Below are 20,143 nucleotides of genomic sequence, written 5' to 3'. Positions count from 1 at the left end.
AGCTTATGACTCCTTCTACATAATGAATGTGAAATAATATCATAAATAATGAAAAACTTTAGATGAAAACCCGAAACATCAGTCTGGTAATATTGTTCCAGTACAACAAAGCCAATGAGCAGAAGCGCTACCTTGTTAGAACACTGGCGTACGGTGTTAATCAGCTCCTGGATGACCATGTCCACACACTTGACACAAGGCTCCTTCAGCTTTATGACCTGCTTCTTCACGATGGCTTCAAATGCCATGTCTGGGGTGAAAAGTCCAGTCCTGAATCCCACGAAGAGTGCAAGAAAAGAGATGATGAACATTAGTAACACATGTTTTGGTTCCACATATATTCCTGCTTTTGATTTGTGTTTTGATTCAGCTAGATGTAACCACAGCCTTCACATGTGGTTCTGAAAATAAATAGATCACCATCTTCTACTGACGTGAGTCACTGCAGACCTGTTTTTGTTTTTGGAAGGAATTCAGGCTCAAAATGTGGTGGTGTCTTAAATGTCAGATTTTCTCTTGCTTGGGTGGCATTTTCTTTGGTTCCAGTGGCTAACCACTGTGAATCAATATAGAAACACACATAGTCAGAACTGAACATAATAAAAGAAAAGGCCTGCTCCACCCCAGTTCATAAATACTCATACAAACTTTATACTTTCAGGCCTTTTCACAAACCAAGCTCAATGCTGGTAATTTCTCACCATACCAGAATGAATATCTGTGGCCACAGCCAGAAAGCTGTGAGCAGTAGCAGAGCACAGGCTCAAAATGTTTGAGGAACTGGATGCTTGAGCTTGAAAAACTGGCATGAACTACTTTTGGCAAGTTGATGTGGGCCTGTACAAGGTATTGTTGGAACAAAGACTAGTTTAGGCAATATCATATTCTCGCCTGATAGACAAAACCCTACCTGATACCGTGGATGTTCTTGATGGCATAACTGATCTCGCGACGCATCTCCTTCTCATCACACTCCATCTGTGGAGAACAGAGAGGAAGAAATGAAAGAACTGAACAAATGTAATGGATGGGACAGCGGGAAGACTGCAAGAGCTCTTCATGCTGAAAGATTAAAGAGAAAGAACATTCTGCACTCGGAGTGTGAAGAAACATCGCTAATGGTGAGGCTATTTGAGGATCATTCAAAAGAAAATCACAATAGAGAATAAAGGATGGAATTACAGTGTGCATGAAGAATAGGGAGGAAGCAGAGGAGGAAAACAAAGGAAGAAATGATGTACTTTAGTCATATACATTCTTCAAAACTTACATTTGGTTAAAATGAGAAAGAAAAAAAACGAGGGTGTCACTGTTTCTGCTGTTCCAGATTCACGAAACAACAGAAGGTGGAGTTTTATGTCATTAGGTACTAATATGTACAAATAGGCCAAAGCTACAACTTATGACATGCCCTCATCTGAAAATGCACAGGGAGGATTGGGGCTAAAAAAAAAAGAAAGATACACCATCCTATTTAATCAAACAACTGCCATATAATGTTGTTTTAAAGCTTTCATCTAAGTATCTGTGTCATTTTAAAATCCTGGCTGTGAGACTGTGTTAAATGTGACCCCAGTGATTGCATTTCGTTTTAACTTCAGTATATCACCTTGACCAACTCAAAGGGGAAACGCTCATGAAAGATGCGGTTGATTTTTGCTCCACCAGACAACTCCACTGTGTCCACCTGGTCCCCTGAACCCTCAATTCTCTTCTCAAAGTCCACGGAGAACTGCTGCACCATCCTGTAACATGAAAAATGGAAAACCTCAAAATAAATCAACGATGATTCATCATATTCAATATATGGTAGGATTTCTGCAGCAAACACATTTTCTGCCAGCAAAATCGAATCTGAATGCTTTGTCCGTGGGAAAAATGGGGTACTGACTGCAGCAGCTGCTTGGTTTTGCGAGACGGGTCATCGGGTCGGTATCCCCGGTATTCCTCTGCCTCTTTATCCAGAGCCAACAGCTGGGACTGCAGCTTGCTGCGGAAAGCTGGCAGGGTGTCCCGGATGTGGTTGGTAAGTTGCTTTAGAGACACAAAGCCACCATATGAAACGCATTAAAATCATGGTTTCATTGATAATTCTTACATATTTGCCATTTTTTGCAATACAGAATAATTACAGTCAGGACTGTTTATTTTACTGTAATCAAGGAGGATTTAGCCAAACACTCATTCAGTTACACTGCAGAATGAAAATGTGAAATGCTTCCTCCAGTAAATGATAAATTATTAGGAGCTGAGCTAGAAAGCGTGAGTGTGTTTTCCATCTACTTACAGTCTTATATCACCCACACTGATATGCTGTATAATGGAAGCCAACAATAAAAAAAAAAGTAGGCCGCCCTCTTATTAATTATGTAAAGTGTATGGTGGAGAAGCATTGGTGGGGAACCTGTGATCACCTGGTTGAGCAGTTTCTGCAGGCGTGGAGTGCCCATTTTCTCAGCCATGTGCCTGTATGCTGGGTGGGACAAAAAAAACTTCCTCTCGGCTTCTAAAGCTGCCTTAATGTCCTTCCTTCCATCAATATCCTTCTGACTGCGATTCACCACTCCGATGTACCCTGGGAGCGAACAAAGACGAATATAAAAAAAAAAACGAGAATCTTAGTAGCAACTACACGAGTAAAATAATGAGAGAATGGATGTGAAAGCAGGTAAAACCTGGACAGACATTTGACTCTGAGAACAAGAACACAGATTGAAGTTTTCAGAGCGGAGGAACTGTAGGAGAAGAGAAATGGCAAGAGCCAAATAGAAGCTGGCTACATCGCAATAAAACAAACACACACCTCTCCGAAGTGGAAGCAATTTGTTCTCCAGGACATCACGGGCGTCTGTGCCCTCATCCATCAAATCCAATTTGGTGATCACTCCAATAGTCCTCAGACCTGGAAAGGGCATCAAAAAGACGTACAATGGGAAAGGAAGTGATAGTCATTAGGAAACACTAGTTTCTTTTAAAGGTTTTGGGTTACTCTTTTTAAGCACAGAATTAGATTAGAATTAAATTTTTTGCAGTTTTGCCTGCTTTTAAATCAAACAGTATGGATGCGACTGAAGTGCAGACTTTCAACTTTAATTCAAGGGGTTTAACAAAAATTTTGCTTTAACCGTTTAGGAATTCCAGCCATTTCTGATAAAATACTTGTATTATTTTAAATATAAGAACTGTTTTTTATACTTGAAAGAAACTCCTTCGCATTTAGTGACTGCCTGAAGTCTAGAACCCATAAACGTCAACATATGCTATGTTTACCCCCTTAAGATGCCCATCTAGGCTTTTTTTGTGGGTCTCTCTGCCTTCAGTTTTGTCTTCAGTAGCGGAAACGCATGCTCTATTGGGATGGGATCCGATTTTGCCATTGAAGAATATTCCTTTTCCTCGAGAAGTCTTTGAATTGCTTTTGCAGTATGCTTGGCTCATTATCCATTTGCACTGTGAACCACTGTCTGATCAGTTTTGCAGCGACAGCACTCCTCACACGTCATCCTGCTGCTTCTATCAGCAGTCACATGATCGATAAACACTAGTGACCCAGTTCCACAGCCATACATGTCCATGTCATAACGCTACCATCACCATGTCTGACAGATAACGTGGTATCCTTCAGATCATGAGCTCTCCTTCTCCTGTTTGTCTCCTCTCATCTTTCTGGTGCAAAGCAATCTTGCTCTCATCTGCCCAAAGAACTTTTTTCCAGATCTGTTTTCTGGCTAATCTGGTCTTCTTGAGTGTAACTCGTGGTTTGCACCATGTATTTCCATTAATTAAGGTGTTTCTAGATTGTAAACCTTGATAATATTAACGGTTTATGATATCTCTCAGGTTTTTCAGGCAAAATGATGGCCTTCCTCACTTGCACTCACATTTCTTTGGGCCCCATATTTAAAATGTCAGTGAAAAGCTATAAAATACAAAAGATTTTACCTAACAACAACAGAACAGACTTCATATGGCCATGAAACTGCTGTCGGTCAACCAAGAAACCTTTGAACCTCTGAAAATGGGAAACTTTGTATAAAAATGGGTGTAATTACTAAACAGTCAATGCCATATTTTTTTTTTCAAACTCACCAGATTAATGCTCACAGCTTGCACTTCAATTACACACAGATTGTTTGATTTAAAATCCACTCTGGTGAGTATTTTGTTTTTTGTATTTATTACAGTGTAAAATTATACAATCCTCACACTGAGCAAAAAAGCTTATATTACACATCTGCTTCCTTTTATAATTAACTACACATTTATTGTTTGTTGTCCATTATACTAAATGTTCCCATTTGGGGCTCATGAAGGTCTGGGCCTTAATCCAGCTTTGCATCCAGCTCTTGCTGTATTTTATTGCTTCCCTTTTTCCACGCTTTGTTCTTCTTTTCTCTATTCTAAAGCATCCTTTCTCTGTTTCTGCTTACCTCCTGTATTCCTTCACCTCACTTTTCTTGTCTGATATAATTCGTCTTTCACACAAGGTTATTTTGTTCAAGTCCTCTTTTTGGCTATTTCACCCTCTTGTCCACTTGTGTATTTTCGTCTCCTGTCTGAAGGTCAAACTGTTCAGTTAGGTGGATTCTTTTCTCTTTTCTTATCATTTCTATTCATCTCATGCAGCTTTTTCTTACCCCCAACTTATCTGCCTATCTTTATTTCCACACAAGTTAAGACATTCGTTTTCTTTCCCTTTCCTTGTTTATCATTTGATTTGTGCATTCCTCATCTCCACTCTCCTCTTCTCTCAGACCCTCGTTTCTAATAAAAATGTGACACTTGATCATTCCCTACAGGGAAATTCTGCTTCCACATTCAGAGCAGTCAAAGCACAAGGTCAGACACTGAGCACCCACCCTGCAGCTGACAGAGATTGAAAGTCTTACTGAGGCTGGCCCAGTAACCACAAAGCCACTGTGTACTGACTTCATTTCCTTCAGTTTCTCATTCTACATCCTTGCTACAGCCTCTTTTATTCCCAATATCTGGTGCTTACCCCAGCATCCTTGCCTTACCCTGGGGGTCCACATCCTTCGCCAGTTTCAGGGCATCAGAGTTGGCCAGGTCAGTGTTGGCCGGAGTGACGGCCAGGATCAAGCAGCTCTCTCTGGTGATGAACTGCATGATCATATCCCTGATCTGTTGCTCGATGTCCGCGGGCTGGTCTCCGACTGGCACCTTAGTGATCCCCGGAAGGTCGATGAGAGTCAGGTTCAATACTGCACAATCAGAGGAATGCAATGTAAGAACTGGTTTGACATTTCTGTGATGTGCAGCTAGTCCAACATTCATTTAACTATGGTGGTTGATAACTAGAACATTTGGCTAGATTCTGTCTGTTCAACTGTTCAACAGTGCATAAATATGTAGGCGGCTCTGAGATACCATAATTTAAATCAGCAAATTAGAGCAAACAGCTAAAGGTTAAATGAGTAAATACACAGCTATGCACGCTTTTACTAACTGCAAGCTAGTTTTACCTCATAAGTTATCACCAGTTTCACATTTCCAGCTTAAAATTAGCTTTTTTTAAAGTGTATCATCTGTGGTTAAAGCTTTATAATAATACGAGTAGTCATTTTTGCAGCAATAAAGTTCTGTGAAGCAGATACAGTGGGAGAACAACTTCCATTGACGACTAAACAGGTAAATAAAGTGCTATGAAATAAAAGTCTTAGTCGGTAAGCCAGCCATCTCTCAGCATTTCAAGGCAGGTAGATGATGCTATTAGCTTTTAAAATGAAAGACAATCCACATTATCAGTTTGACAGAAGGTCACAGAAGGTGGGAAGCTGAATTGGCTAGTCTATTATTTCATATCCCTTTAATTCTGTGACTTATATGGCTATAAAAAAATGCCTCTTCTTAATAGCACAAACAATCTGAGGGCAGCACAACGGAATATGCTCTGCAACCATATCAACACAGAGCCTTTAAATGATCTGGTTGCCTGCCTGCCTTTCACATCATCAAAACTCATTCATATCCAGCACAATAACTTCACAAGCAAAACTATCTTCTTTGTTTCTAATGACCCAGTTTTTAAAGAGTCTATCTGCCAACTGTTCAAACGAGGAGCGAGAGTATGATGACTCACAGCTTTTCACGTTCTAGTTTGATTCAAAAGTGTTACTGCATACTGGCACTTGGCAGTAAAAAGAGGAAAAAGGTGAGTTATTCCTTTCGCACCATTAGGGGAGTAAACCCGCAGGTTGATGGGGACGGGAGATATGCCTTTGTTGGCCCCCGTGACACGGTCCGTCTCTCCCTCGATCTCCTGGCGAACCTCGTCGAAGTCTGTGAACTTTTTCCCTTTGCAGTGGAGGAATTCAGCCCATTCTGAGAGGATGAAAATGGAGAGCATATAACAGAGATTAGTAATGGCTGTGCTGCATGTGTCTGAGTGGAAAATAATGCCAGAGCGGGAGGGAATAAAAGCCAGAGAGAGAGGGAAAAAAAAGCAGTACCATTTTAAAAGGAGAGAGGAGGAGGCTGCATTTGTGTGTTTCGTGTGTGTGTGTGTGTGTGTGTGTGTGTGTGTGTGTGTGTGTGTGTGTGTGTGTGTGTGTGTGTGTGTGTGTGTGTGTTTGTGTGTAAGAGCATGTGTGTTTGCATGCTAGCAAGTGTGGGTGTGTGGCTGTGTGCACCCACCTGCAGAAGAGTTGATAAGCTGCAGAACCAGGGGCCTGCGGGTGACAATGCCAGATCCACGGGGCAGAAAGTCCCTGAGGACAGACAGTCAATCAAAACTCATTACATCAAACCGCAGCAAATGTAAACCTCTTTCCAAGAAAGGCTATAGATAGCATAATGATAATGTTATTTACAGCTTCTACTTTTGAAGCCTTGGAAGGCAAATTTCTTATAATTACACCAGTTACGATGGCATGACAGCTAGCATAAAGCTTTCAGTGTCATTCGTGTAGTCTGCTGTAGGCCATTTCAAAACAAGTGGGGGAAAAGGGGCCATTTTAAAACATGTCCTGTGGCTTTCAGCTGCTGCTACTGCAACACAATAACTCTAACAGTAAAGAACAACCTGACCCGATAAACAACAGGTCAGAATAGAGAGCTGCATCGCTGACGGCGAGCTCTCCCAGTTTAAAATAGTGACTTGCACATGCAGGCATGCCACACACCTATCAGCCTGCCTCTTATGCTTTAAGGTCTGTTTCAAGAACCTTATTAACACATATTGACCCTCAGAAGTCCCTAAAGTGGGTGAGTTGTTTTTCCTTTTTTTAAAAGCCCACTACTTGTCCATTCAGCGCTGTGCAGAGCCAGTGCTGGACAGATGGACCGTTACTCAGCATCACGACTCTAAATGAGGGCTGAAACAGAACTAAATCAATGCATCCATCTGGAACTGCGTGCTTGTAAGAACATGCAATATGTGGTTACAAAGACATTCAAGCTAATGGCATTTTAGTTGTGCACCTCCATAAACACTGACAGGCAGGCTTTAAAAGAGTGGCCAGAATGGGTGCAGCAGATAACGACTGACTTTCAAGTATGTAGTGTGGTTCAAGCTTCAAAAACAGTAGTAATGAAATGGCATCTTTTAATAGACCCTCCCTGCATGTAAAATATTCTCATCTAAAAGTAAATGTCGACACTATATGCTGTAATGTATGCTTTCGAGTGTCTGGAATCTGAGCATAGCTCCAATAACCCCGCTGGTATTCTTTCCAGAGACACAGAAATCATCACGGCCAACAGCTTGTTTTGCAGACAGAGCAGTGGACTTCTCCCCTTAAAACGGACACGTGACGGGATCCCTAATCGATTTAAAAAGCAAAGTTCTCATCAAATTTAGAGAATATACGATTAGTACGTCTCTCTATTAATAGACAACTGAGGGACGCTATAATTAGCTGTCAATTAAAAGGTCCCCAATCTCTTTAAAATGCATGGTTATAAAGAAACCATGGCAACACATTATTGTCTGAGAATAGTGAGATTCTTGTAGCAGATAACACACTAGTAGCTACTGGACAGCAGGAAAAAATGTCATTGTGGAGCCTGGATGTATTTCTCATTTTCAGATTCACTGCTTGCTGCTTATGGAGTTGGAAAAAACAACAACAACCCAGATATATAAATCAAGGGTGAAAAAATTATGAATATTCATGTGTTTGGAGAAGTGGGAGCTGACACCTCTGCATGAACAGTAGGATGGTGCTTTTATAAAGGTTACATGCAGCAATCTGCATTTTACACAACATCCGAACATAACGCCATCAGTACATGGTTCACGGAAAAGCAGCGGTTATTATTTTTAGGGTTGTGAGGTGGCCTCCTGCAGCTGGTGCTGATTGGGCCAAAATCCCCAAAGGTGCTGCTGTAACCCAAATAAAGCCTCCATCCCCTGTTGGCGGTCACAAGATATGGATATGTGGTACCAAAAAAAAAAGAAAATAAAACAGCAGCACAGAAAGTGACTGAATCTGCTCGCCTTAAGGTGCTTCAACTGTGACTTAAAGCAGGGGAAAGATGGTCTGAACTCTATGGGGCCAATCTCTTATGTCATCCTCAAGGTTAAAGTGAGAAGGGATTATCCTATTTCTGTTTGTCAATTTTACCTGCCTACAAAGTTCTCCAGCACAGAGCTCTTTCCTGCACTCTGGCCTCCGACCACTGCGATCTGCGGCAGGTCTAGGTTGCAGGCCTGGCCGATGGAGCTGAAGGCATCCTGCAGCTTGTTGACCAGCGGGATCAGCTCCTCCATGCCACGGTTTCCCATGGTGCCTTTAGACGGAAGGAATTGAGAGAGAGAGCAGGAGGAGGAGGAGAGATGAGGGGGAAAAGATGTGGCTCTGCTATATTAGTCCAGGACTACCGCGGTGCTTGTTGATGTAGTGAAGTCATCTAGGCGCGCATTGCCCCGAGCCAAGCGAGGGTCGGACCGACTGTGGAAGCAGCGGAGAGAGAGAGAGAGCGGACAAGAGAGAGGCCAAGAAGGAAACATACAGCGGGAAAAAGAGCGAGAGAGAGAGAGAGAGGCGCAGAGAGGAGATGTGAACAGATAGGGACAGACAATTGAGACAATTGCGCAGTTGCTTCCAACCACCACAGCCCCCCTCCCCTCTCTCCTTTTCTCTTCCCCCCACTATTTCTCTCTATTTCTATTTCCCTTTGACACAAAAACACACAATCACAGCGACACACACACACATGAAGGCTACACTTTCAAGGGCATTCGGTGAGCTCCATATCGCCACCGTGCGCAGTCCCGTGCTCCGGGAGGCTTGACAAATCAAACACGAATCACGCTTTAACAAACGGCACAACAAAGCATCCTTCGCGGCGAGAGGACACACACGCATACGGTGATATCGCAATAGAAAACAGCTACCAGTAGAAAAAAAAAATGCAGCACGGGATTGATGCCAAGATTGTGGTAAACTATTGTGCGGCTGTGACATTTACCCCGCCTCAGGATTCCCTCGGTGTTTTCAGTGCCCGGTCGCTGTCCAGTGCTGAAACGAGGCGCAGATCAGGCAGCAGAGACGAGTGACACAAGACCCTCGGATGATTATACGAGCACCACCTGCTATGGCGGTGCATCGGCTTAGCGTGAAACTCCTGTGCATTAATGGTGCTCGCCTGCGGGGGCTGGCGTTACGCTCGGCTGGATGTCAGAGCTCTCATCCCGATCCCAAATTTGCCTTTGACAGATTAATCATTTTCCCCTCGCTCTCTCGCTCCTCTTTTTTTCCGCGGTGTAATTGCGAAGCTGTCAGAGGCTATCGACGCTTCGGAGGACCAATAGAAATCTCGAGATTGAAGCCGAGGCAGAGAAACGCGGCTCCCTATTGGCTGGGCGAGTACAGGTTAGGCCTACCTGAGCCCGCCCCCTGTTTACATCCGTGCCGTTTCTGCCGCTGTGACTCATGCGGCACGGCTGCGCATCGCTGCAACAGAAGAGGTGAATGCGCTCCTGCAGATCCCCGCAGTAGCAGCCGAAAGCAGCTGTCGTAAATTTCTACCGCTTTCAGACGTGGCACGGTCGTTTTATGACACCTTGCTTTTAAGCGCGATAGAATATGATCCTGTATGGCACTCAAACCACGCTCGGTGATGTAAAGAGCGTATGGGGTTTGCTCTTGAGCAGGCACAGACGTGTGAGGCCTGGCCTCCTGACTGGTGGAAGCGGTCATGCGGAAAGGACGGTGCCATCCTGCCTTAACCTCAAGCAGGACGGCATCTGTGCCTGGTAGCGCCGGGTGACATCTGCTGTCATCAGAAATAGTCTTTAAGGAGAAAACTGGTTTGCTTTCAAGAGCCCTGAGCCGAGAGGTTAAAGAGTAAAGTGCTGGCTCATAAATGGAGGCCACAGTGGAGCCTTCCATTTATTTAAATTATAGTAAAAGCTCAGGGGTTAGTCGGCATTTCCCCTTTTCATTATGGCCAAGCCTTTCAAGCCGGGTCCACTCGTAACGTCACGCTGTAGTGAGCACTAGAGGGCAGTAACGACCAATGCTTACTGGCCTTATCGTTGAGAAAATTAAAACGGGCTATTTCATTGAAAAACAAAAAATATCGGGACAATTACAGAAAGTGGAGGAAGTACTATCAAGTCACTGCATTAAAGGAGTTGTCTTTAAGAGGGATGCTGACAGTGTGACTATGTGAACAGTGTGAGCTTACCCATGAAAAGGGCTGTCCAGTAACAACATCAATCCAACACTTCTCTCTCGCCGTTGCTTTCATCCCCCGCCAAAGCTCGTGTGTCCCGATAAATCTGGGGCAAGGCCAGAGCTGGTCTCCAGGTCAGTATGTAAGCCTCAATAATGCAGGTGGGCCTGTTTTTAGATCAAGACCTGGCAGCTACCTTAATACATGCTTCAGTACTTGCTGGTCAGCAGGGCCACCTTAAAAATGAGGTGCTGGATGATTTATTGGAGATTAGTTATTGTGGCTCTGGGCCACCAGGTTGATATTTACTGATTATCTTAAAAAAAATAAAACATAAATATAAAATAGCTACAACACTAAAAGAACACAACCTTCTAAATGTTTGTGTTAATAGGAAAACATGGCACCACTTCCTGGTAACATCAACATCAGGGATGCCGCAGAGTATTTGAAATAGATAAAAATGAATATATATTAAAGTTTGTGGAGAGCAGTATGGACTTTTAAATAATTTTTTGGAAATGTATCCAAAATATTTAACTGTGTTCATACTATAGATAATAATTACATAATCAGTCTGAATACATCTGCCTTCAGGTGTTATTTAATCATCAGGTCAGGATCAGGATGACTCTGATGAAGGCCACAGGTTGGTCAAGCAATAAAGCTGCTCTTCATACCCCAATATTGAGCTTCAGCCTCTTTCTACACTGATTAGTGCAGAACTATAAATCAGACATCAAACGGCTGTGTCCTGTCAACCCACGATAACTTAGGTACTTGGTTATCTAGGCAAGGCAGAATGAATTTATTGCCAAGCTTATAAATACATTAATTCAGAAATTAATTTCTAACATGTTTGGCACATTTGATGAGATGTTTATTTATTGACTGATTGTTTATTTGACTAAATTGGATCCATTTTTAAATTTTGTTATGGCACTTTCAGTCCTCCACAGTGTGCCTGTGTGGACGTGTGTATTTGCTTGTAATTATATGCGCACTTTGAATGAGAGGCAGATGGTCAAGAGCTGGTGGAGAACATATTATTGGCTTCAGGTCAAAGAGAGGCCGGGGAAAGGAGTTATCAGCATGCCGGTCTCCATGAGCCACTCCATCATGGCCTTGAATCATCGATTACCCATGCTTGACTGCAAACAGCGTTTGGACAGGACGGTGGCATCTGCTTACCATATCTAAGCTCATAAATCTGGGCCCTACTGTATCCGGTTTAAGACGTACCAGAATGCAAAGTGCTGTACAGCAAAGTCCAAGAAGAAGCCAAAGACAGCAGCGCACATGTTCAGTCTGATGCCGCATTAAATGTGTTTCTAAGGAATTCCTTGTCCTTTCATTCTCTCTAGCACGAGACTGCACGGCCCAGTGAGACGAGCCAAAGATATTCTGTTATTCAAGATGAAACTAAATCAGGGTCTGTACTTGGGAAAGTTGCAAACTATTCAACTAAATCAGGGAAAATCTTTCAGAGATTTTCTTAATTTTCCTCATTTGGGGCAGTTTGAATTATGTTCCAAAGGGGAAGGAGGCTGTTGTTAAAATGTCATTATTTCGGGGGAAATAGTGGCCCTCTTACATAACACATCTTTAAACAGCCACATGCTGTCCAGATCACAGATGGAATGAGGGCTGGTTTTATAGTGAGGAAAAGAAGAATTTACTGAAAGTGTTGAATGTACACGTTAGAGGAACTGAAGTCCTGTAAACAAATACGTTAAAAACAACACATCTGTAGGGTGACACTGCATCAGGAGCTACTATTAGAATTGCAGTGAACAGAAATTCCATAATTTTCATGCTGTGTATTTACAGTATGTGAGGTAATGCCACAAAAGACACTGCTATTAGCTGTGGGCAGGTTACAAGGCAATTCTGAAAAGTATGGTGTCATATTTGAAACCTTAACCTTTGGGATCTTTCTTAAAACATTATCATTGCAACTATAGACTGAAATATCTCCAGAGGTCTTGGGTAGGTTCTGGAGATTCACATCCCTTTGAGATTAAATGTAAAGTGGTCAAAATTCCAAACTCTTCCTAATTAGGATTATTGGGTAATTTTAACTTTGAGATCAAAGTATAATCTACCTACAGACCAAGTAGCATGGCTTGTTATTCCAGCCATCTCTGTTTTCTTAACCACTTATTCAATATAAGACTGTAGGATGCTGGAGCCTGTCCCAGCTGGAGTGCACCCTGGTCAGGTCACGAGTCTTTAACACAGAGACAGACAGCCATTCAGATCCATAATCACACCCACGGGCAACTTGGAAGCACCAATAAACAGAACAAAAGTTTAGGTAAGGTTATGATTTCTAACAGTGCAGATTTTTTTCCAGCTTTTTTTTTCTTTCACATGAGCAGTTTCATATCTTCTAGCTTTTTTTTCTTCATAATTTGACAGTGTTCACAGTTACAGGCCCTCAGAAATCTCACTTTTATCCTTTGTTTTCTGTAATCAACTTTGAGCATCAGTATCATGAGATATAACATATATATAAGCAACAAGCTAAAGTCTCTGACGTAGAAAAAGAGAAACAGTTTGTTCTTTGATCTCATAAACATGAAGCAATAATTCTGAGTAAAGTGCATCAGAGATATTTTTAAAAAAAAGTTTATTTATTCAAATAATTTTCACATCACTCCGATTTTGGCCTCTCTACACCGGCTTCCAATTGAATTTAGAATCTGTTTTAAAGTCCTTTTATTGGTTTTTAAATCTCTAAATGGTCTGGAACCTGTTTATTTGTCTGACTTGTTGAAGCCCCATGTCCCCATTTAATTTTTTATTTATTTATTCAAAATATGGAAAATCTTTGTTATAAACTGAATCTATACCAATCAAGTACATTTCATTTGAACAGACTGCATTAAATCCAACAACAAACCTTGGATTACCCCAGAAATTAAAACCGTCCTCAAGCAGAAGAGGAGGGCCTTCAAATCCAGAGACAAAGAGGAGTTGAAAAGGGTGCAGAGAGAGCTGAGGGGACTGATAAGGAATGGGAAGGAGAGCTACAGGCAGAAGATGGAGAACCAGCTTCAACAAAACAACGTTGGTGAAGTCTGGAGAGGCCTCAGAACCATCTCAGGCCACAAACAGCAGAACTCTCTGCCTGGGAGGGATGTGAGATGGGCAAATGAACTGAATCATTTCTTCAACAGATTTGACTCAGCCATGAGGCAGTCTGCAACATCGGCTGCAGACTCACCCACCCCCACTGCTGCTGTTCCACCTCAGACACTTCACACCTCCTCTATTCACCCTGCTCACTCCCCCCCACCCCCAACTGCAGCATCCAATACACACTCAACACAAGGCTCCAGCCTGTCTCTCTCAACCACCCAGGTTAGGAGGGAACTGAGGAGGATTAATGGCAAGAAGGCAGCGGGTCCAGATGGCATCAGCTCGAGGGTCGTCAGGTCCTGCGCGGACCAACTGTGTGGGGTGATGGAGCACCTCTTCAACCTGAGCCTGAGGTTGGGAAGAGTCCCACAGCTCTGGAAAACCTCCTGTGTTGTACCAGTGCCAAAGACTTCACGCCCCAAGGACCTCAACAGCTACAGGCCGGTGGCTCTGACATCCCACCTGATGAAGACCCTGGAGCGGTTGGTCCTGGCTCAGCTTCGGCGCCTAATAAGCTCATCACTGGACCCACTTCAGTTTGCCTACCAGCCTGGCATTGGAGCGGATGATGCCGTCATTCACCTCCTACATCGTTCCCTCGCTCACCTGGAGACCGCTGGAAGCACTGTGAGAATCATGTTCTTTGATTTCTCCAGTGCCTTCAACACTATTCTTCCCTCGGTTCTGAAGGACAAGCTGGTGAACTCTGGAGTGGACCATCACCTCACTACCTGGATCCTGGACTACCTCACCGACCGACCACAGTATGTGAGGACTCAGGGCTGTGTGTCGGACAGGGTCGTCTGCAGTACGGGGGCCCCACAGGGAACGGTTCTGGCTCCGTTCCTCTTCACCATCTACACTGCAGACTTCTCCCACAATTCCACCCAGTGCTTCCTGCAGAAGTTCTCTGATGACTCTGCAATAGTCGGCCTCATCACTGATGGGGACGACAAGGAGTACAGAGGTCTGACCCAAGACTTTGTGGACTGGTGCCAGCTGAACTACCTCCAGATCAACGCCAGTAAAACCAAGGAACTGGTGGTAGACTTCCGCAGGCACAAGCATTCTCCACTGCAACCACTGAACATCCAAGGTATGGACATTGAGGCTGTGGACAGCTACAGGTACCTTGGTGTTCATCTGAACAATAGACTGGACTGGACTCATAACTCAGACGCCCTCTACAGGAAAGGGCAGAGCAGGCTGTACCTGCTGCGGAGACTCAGGTCGTTTGGAGTGGAGGGCCCACTCCTGAAGAAATTCTATGACTCTGTTGTGGCTTCTGCTATCTTTTATGGCGTGGTCTGCTGGGGCGGCAGCATCTCTGCTGGGGACAGGAAGAGACTGAACAGGGTGATCCGAAGGGCCAGCTCTGTTCTAGGATGCCCTCTGGACCCAGTGGAGGTGGTGAGTGACAGGAGAACGGCGGCTAAGCTGTCATCCCTGATGGACAACATCTCCCACCCCATGCAGCAGACTGTGACAGCACTGAGCAGCTCCTTCAGTGGGAGACTGCGGCACCCACGGTGTGGGACGGAGAGATTTCGCAGGTCTTTCCTCCCCACTGCTGTCAGACTCCATAATAAAGACTTTAACTGATCAAGCACACACATCCACACATGTGCAATAATACTAAGTGCAATAATCCTTTCTGTCATCGTTGTATTTTTACTCAGTTGTATATAGTATTTGTATTTGTATTCTATTTTTATCTTATTGTATATTTATTTTATTTTATTCTACTGTATATAGTATTTTATTTTATTCTATTCTGTACAGCTGTGTACTGTATTTATTCTTATTGTATTCTAATTTTTGCCTCATAACTTTTGCACTGTCCACTCCTGCTGTGACAAAACAAATTTCCCACGTGTGGGACTAATAAAGGTTATCTTATCTTATCTTATCTTATCTTATCTTATTTAATGTTTTACATTGTACTTATGCAACAAAATTACATAGGGAATTTACATGGAATTAAACTACTTAAAGTCAGTAGGGGGAATTTTTTTTTGGACTGTGTTTTACATATTTCCCGATAATTCCCTGGATAAAACTTTAAACTGAAAACTTTCAAATCCCACATCTCTACATGGATCACGTGACTGCTTAAAAATCATAGCAATTTTGACGCTAGCCTCATCTTCTAGCTCAGGGGTGTCGAACTCCAGGCCTCAAGGGCCGGTGTCCTGCAGGTTTTAGATATTACCCTGGGTCAACACACCTGAATCAAATGATTAGTTCATTACCAGGCCTCTGGAGAACTTCAGGACATGTTGGGGAGGTCATTTAGCCATTTTAATCAGCTGTGTTTGATCAAGGACACATCTAAAACCTGCAGGACGCCTGTGTTCTAGCTGATTTCTTCTGTGTAAAAATCATTTTCTATAAAGTCTGATTTTAACACCAACAATTAAAATGAGAATAGTAGGAAAAATTAAACTAAAAAAAGATTTCGGTTTAAGGCTGTGACACACTATGTGGGTGTTTTGGCAGCAGTTCCTGTCAGACCCAAAATATATTTTCACCCTTGAAATTTCCGCGCAGCAATCTCTTGTACATAATAAGTTATGAGGGTTTAAAAATGCTGCATAAAATAGCACAAATCTAAAACACGTGTTTAATGTTATGTGCAATGACCCATGCTGCTGATACTGACGTGTTGGTGATATTTAAGCAATAATTTGCACAAAGATGCCGATGTAGCAAAAATGGTACATATTAAAATTTATGGATGTAAATTGCTTTTTTAAAATTGGTCTGAAGGTTCAACTATAAACTTTCAAAAATGTTGTAATTTTATGGTTATTTCATGTTTCTAACTTTAGAGAGTTAAAGAGCTCACTAACAAAATAACTGATAGGGAGGACTCTCTATGAGATGTGAGTGATCTATCATCTACCCAGCAATTAATGCTCCAGACAGACTCATCGCTCCCTGTCTCCTGCCTTGTCATGGCGTGCAGAAATGCATCACTACCCATGATGCAGAGGGCTCTTTTAGAGTTAACTAAGTTGCGTCACTACTGTGTTATGCCATTTGAATTTTAAATCCTTGTGTTTGCAACTGTGTTTTCACAAAGGAGACACTGGCGCCATGCCAGTCTGCCTCTCTGGGTAATAAGAATGTCTGGTGTAACACCTGTGACGCTAAACAACACCTACTGCTCTGCTGTTAGAGTTCAGGTGTGCAGGCACGCGGTCCACTGTGATTATATCCTCACATTCATAGCAGACAGCAAGACATTTGTAATGCTTTTCTTAAAAACACCTCACGGTGACTTCCCCCTTGGATCTGTGCCGTGAACCCCAAAGTGCAGAACTGCAGTTTTTAATCATACCCCAGCAATGCTTGCAACAAGTCAAATATGCTTGAGTCATTTGAGCTTGGATCGCACCACGTGTGAAGTGTCCAGACTTTCTCACTTTCCTCTCCGAAGCTCGCGTTTCCAGTCACAGTTGCAGTCAAAGCACTGAGGCACTTTGTTCAAATGTGCCCGACACAATGAGGGGGGAGGTTGCAGGTGTTAAACCACGGAGCGCTCACCAGCCCTCGGGCGACTGCTTGCTTTATGTCTGCTTTACACTGTAAGTCAGCGAGCCAAACGAAGACAGCTTCCCATGTAAACGCACATTGTGCAACACTTCACACCTGTGAGTGCAACTATGCAGAGCCAATGAAAGCTCTGTGTGGGTGTTTCTCGATTTGCTTTTCAGCGACCACTGGAAAAGTGATGCATCTTTGTTTTGGTGCCGTGCGAGAAAAGCAGGCCCGTACCGGTAATTTGTTTTCAAGCTTTCCCGCTCGCAGAACTCGATATTCAAATTGCACATTAGAGTCTGATGGAGTGTATTTTATTTTCCCTGCCTTTTGACATTCGTTTCTCTTCTTTTTTTTCTCTCTTTCTTCTTGTGTCATGCTAATGTCATCAGCCCCATCATTACTCCCCCTTTTCCCCCCTGTTGCATAATATTATATAATTCATGTTCAAACAAATACAGCCCTTAAACCGTCCCCTCAAAGTTGAATAATGGAAATCCTGCTGAATGCCAAAGGATTCTGGGATTGCATTTTCAATGGGTCTTAACTACTAACTTTTCCATCTGATTTTCATTGCTCTTTTTTTTTTATTCATCTACATTTTCGATTCTTATTCAATGGAAAAGCTGATAACATTTTTGTAAGAACAGTCTGCACATCTGAGAGGAACACAGTCCTGCACATATCAGCTGTAAAAGGGCAAACTGTCATTCTCACTTTAGTTATGCAGATTAAAAACAGGATGTGCACTTCAGTCAGTGTTGGTGGAGCTGAAGGGGGGAGTTTTTATGTTGTTATTTATGGACAGAATTACACTAGCTGTTTCCTAAGTGAAGCTAAACATATTATAATTATATCTTCTTATATCAGCTCCTAAAATTTGGTAAATACACCCTCAGATAAACAACAATGCATGGCATATTGTACTGTGTTGTCATTTATTTAACAAAAACTAAGTCGACATGCAGTGTGTCAAAAAGTCCCCCCTTACTATTTAAGAAGGTAAGTAAGTATCAGCCAAGTGCTGCTACTTAAATGCACTTTATGAGCTGATCATCAGGAAGTGTGAGCACCTCAATAAAAGCAGTTTTGGCAGTTTGCTGTTCTGGAGCACTCGATTGCCAGAAAGTGCATCATTCTACAGTGAGATAGATCCCAGGAAATTCATCATATGGTCAGAAACTGAATAAAAAGCATGTTCAATGTTCATGACAGTACAATCAAATAAACACTGGCTAAGTTTGACTTGTTTGACAGGGTTCCTGGAAGAAATCCTGTCCTCTCCTGTAAAGAGAACATCACAGCATGGCTACAAAGCTGCACTTGAATAAACCACAAGACTTCTGAAACTAGACAGTCAAGACCAAAGTGGAGATGTTCTGCCGTAATGTCCATCGCTGCATTTAGCAAAAAACAAATTTAGCAAATCAGCACAAACAACCCCTCCAAAAAGAGGGAGGGGTGACGACTTGCTTTGCAGGCACAGGACCTGGGCATCTTGCAGTCACTGAGTTGAACATGGACTCGTCTGTATACCAAAATATTCTAAAGTCAAACCTGAAGCCTGACAGCTAAACTTTGGCCCAAATTAGGTCATGCAGCAGGTCAATAATCACAAACACAGAAGCAAATCTACAACAGAATGACCCAAAAAAGTATCAGGTGACTGCAGTGGTCCAGACAAAGTTCAAACCTTCAACCTGATTGAAATGCTGTGGAAAGGCCTTAAGAGGGTGTCCACAATCCTCAATGAATTGAAGCAATGTTGTAAAGGATAGTGGGCCATAAAAAACTTACAAACCTGTGGAAAAAGTTACGTATTCCATGTGATCCTCTCTTCTCTTTGAGGACAACCAAGGAGCTGGCGCTCGCTTTGTACAGGATGCTTGAGTCATTATGTTACATAAGAAAAACACACCTCAGCAGTGGACACTGTGGAATACTGGTGACTTTCCACAGTACAAAAAGAGTAACAGCAAATTGATCTTGTGGAACTAAATACAGATGTGCATTTCAAGTCTCTATTGCTGAAAAAACAGGTTCTTTATTTATTAATCATAAACAATATTTTGCAACAATTGTGGAAGCAATTAGTGAAATATCCAAATGAAAGTAGAGGAGAAATGAAATGCTACCAATTCATAATGCAAACTTATGACCTATAGTCGTAACTGTGGGGATATGTTTCAAAGGGGAGTGTTGTGGAGATGACATAACATCTGTGAGCTGGGTTATAGCAATCTGAAGAAAGCGATGCATGAATAACATAAACTGTAATATGCACTTTGGTTATGCATGCTTTCTTTCTGGTCCTTTCTGGCTAAACACGCATACAGCAGCTGTTTTCAAAGCATTATAGCAAGGATTTCTGAGTTCTGAGACAACTAATGACAACTAGCTATTGTTGATCTCAGTAAAGTTTTTGAATTTATCTGTCTGAAAATAAAATTTTGCAGTTATAACAAGGATTTCTAAGGCAAATCTTCTCTTGTGGAAACCTTGTAATTAACAGCACCACACCAGCGTAGCTCCCTGTGAGTGTATATCAATGTGCTTTGGAGCAAGAAAAGCCTAGTTAACTGTTTGTAAAACTTGAGTGTATGTAAAACATTTAACTGCTGAAGATGAAATTAAAATGTATGCATATATATATATACATATATATATATACACTTTAACTTTCAGTGTGCATGCCCTGTTTGCACATAATATCCACAATGAAGTATCACTCGTTCACTTAAAATATACTTTTATATTTCAGACAGTGGATATTAGGGGTGTAACAGTTCTCCAAAATCATAGTTTGGTTAATACA

General features: G+C 42.4%; 1 protein-coding gene across 4 annotated transcripts in view; it reads right to left on the bottom strand.

The window, feature by feature from the left end:
* The window catches only part of dnm3b (dynamin 3b), a 28,736-nt gene extending 18,933 nt beyond the window's left edge, over positions 1 to 9,803 (bottom strand). Inside the window, exons 1-11 of one of the 4 annotated variants that reach the window (XM_076876311.1) lie at positions 9,433 to 9,803; positions 8,586 to 8,912; positions 6,655 to 6,728; positions 6,193 to 6,342; positions 5,019 to 5,222; positions 2,804 to 2,902; positions 2,415 to 2,575; positions 1,892 to 2,034; positions 1,610 to 1,745; positions 911 to 978; positions 132 to 270 (exon numbers count right to left, since the gene is read on the bottom strand). In XM_076876311.1, the coding sequence (XP_076732426.1) occupies positions 132 to 270; positions 911 to 978; positions 1,610 to 1,745; positions 1,892 to 2,034; positions 2,415 to 2,575; positions 2,804 to 2,902; positions 5,019 to 5,222; positions 6,193 to 6,342; positions 6,655 to 6,728; positions 8,586 to 8,746 (1,335 nt within the window). In that variant the 5' untranslated portion in view covers positions 8,747 to 8,912; positions 9,433 to 9,803. The remainder of the gene's footprint in view (positions 1 to 131; positions 271 to 910; positions 979 to 1,609; positions 1,746 to 1,891; positions 2,035 to 2,414; positions 2,576 to 2,803; positions 2,903 to 5,018; positions 5,223 to 6,192; positions 6,343 to 6,654; positions 6,729 to 8,585; positions 8,913 to 9,432) is intronic. The other 3 variants (XM_076876309.1, XM_076876310.1, XM_004567174.6) reach the window with 3 other exon arrangements.
* Positions 9,804 to 20,143: the final 10,340 nt, after the last annotated feature.

Source organism: Maylandia zebra, linkage group LG18 (assembly GCF_041146795.1).
Source record: "Maylandia zebra isolate NMK-2024a linkage group LG18, Mzebra_GT3a, whole genome shotgun sequence".
Lineage (NCBI taxonomy): Eukaryota > Metazoa > Chordata > Actinopteri > Cichliformes > Cichlidae > Maylandia > Maylandia zebra.
This window is presented reverse-complemented; position numbering and strand designations above follow the sequence as displayed.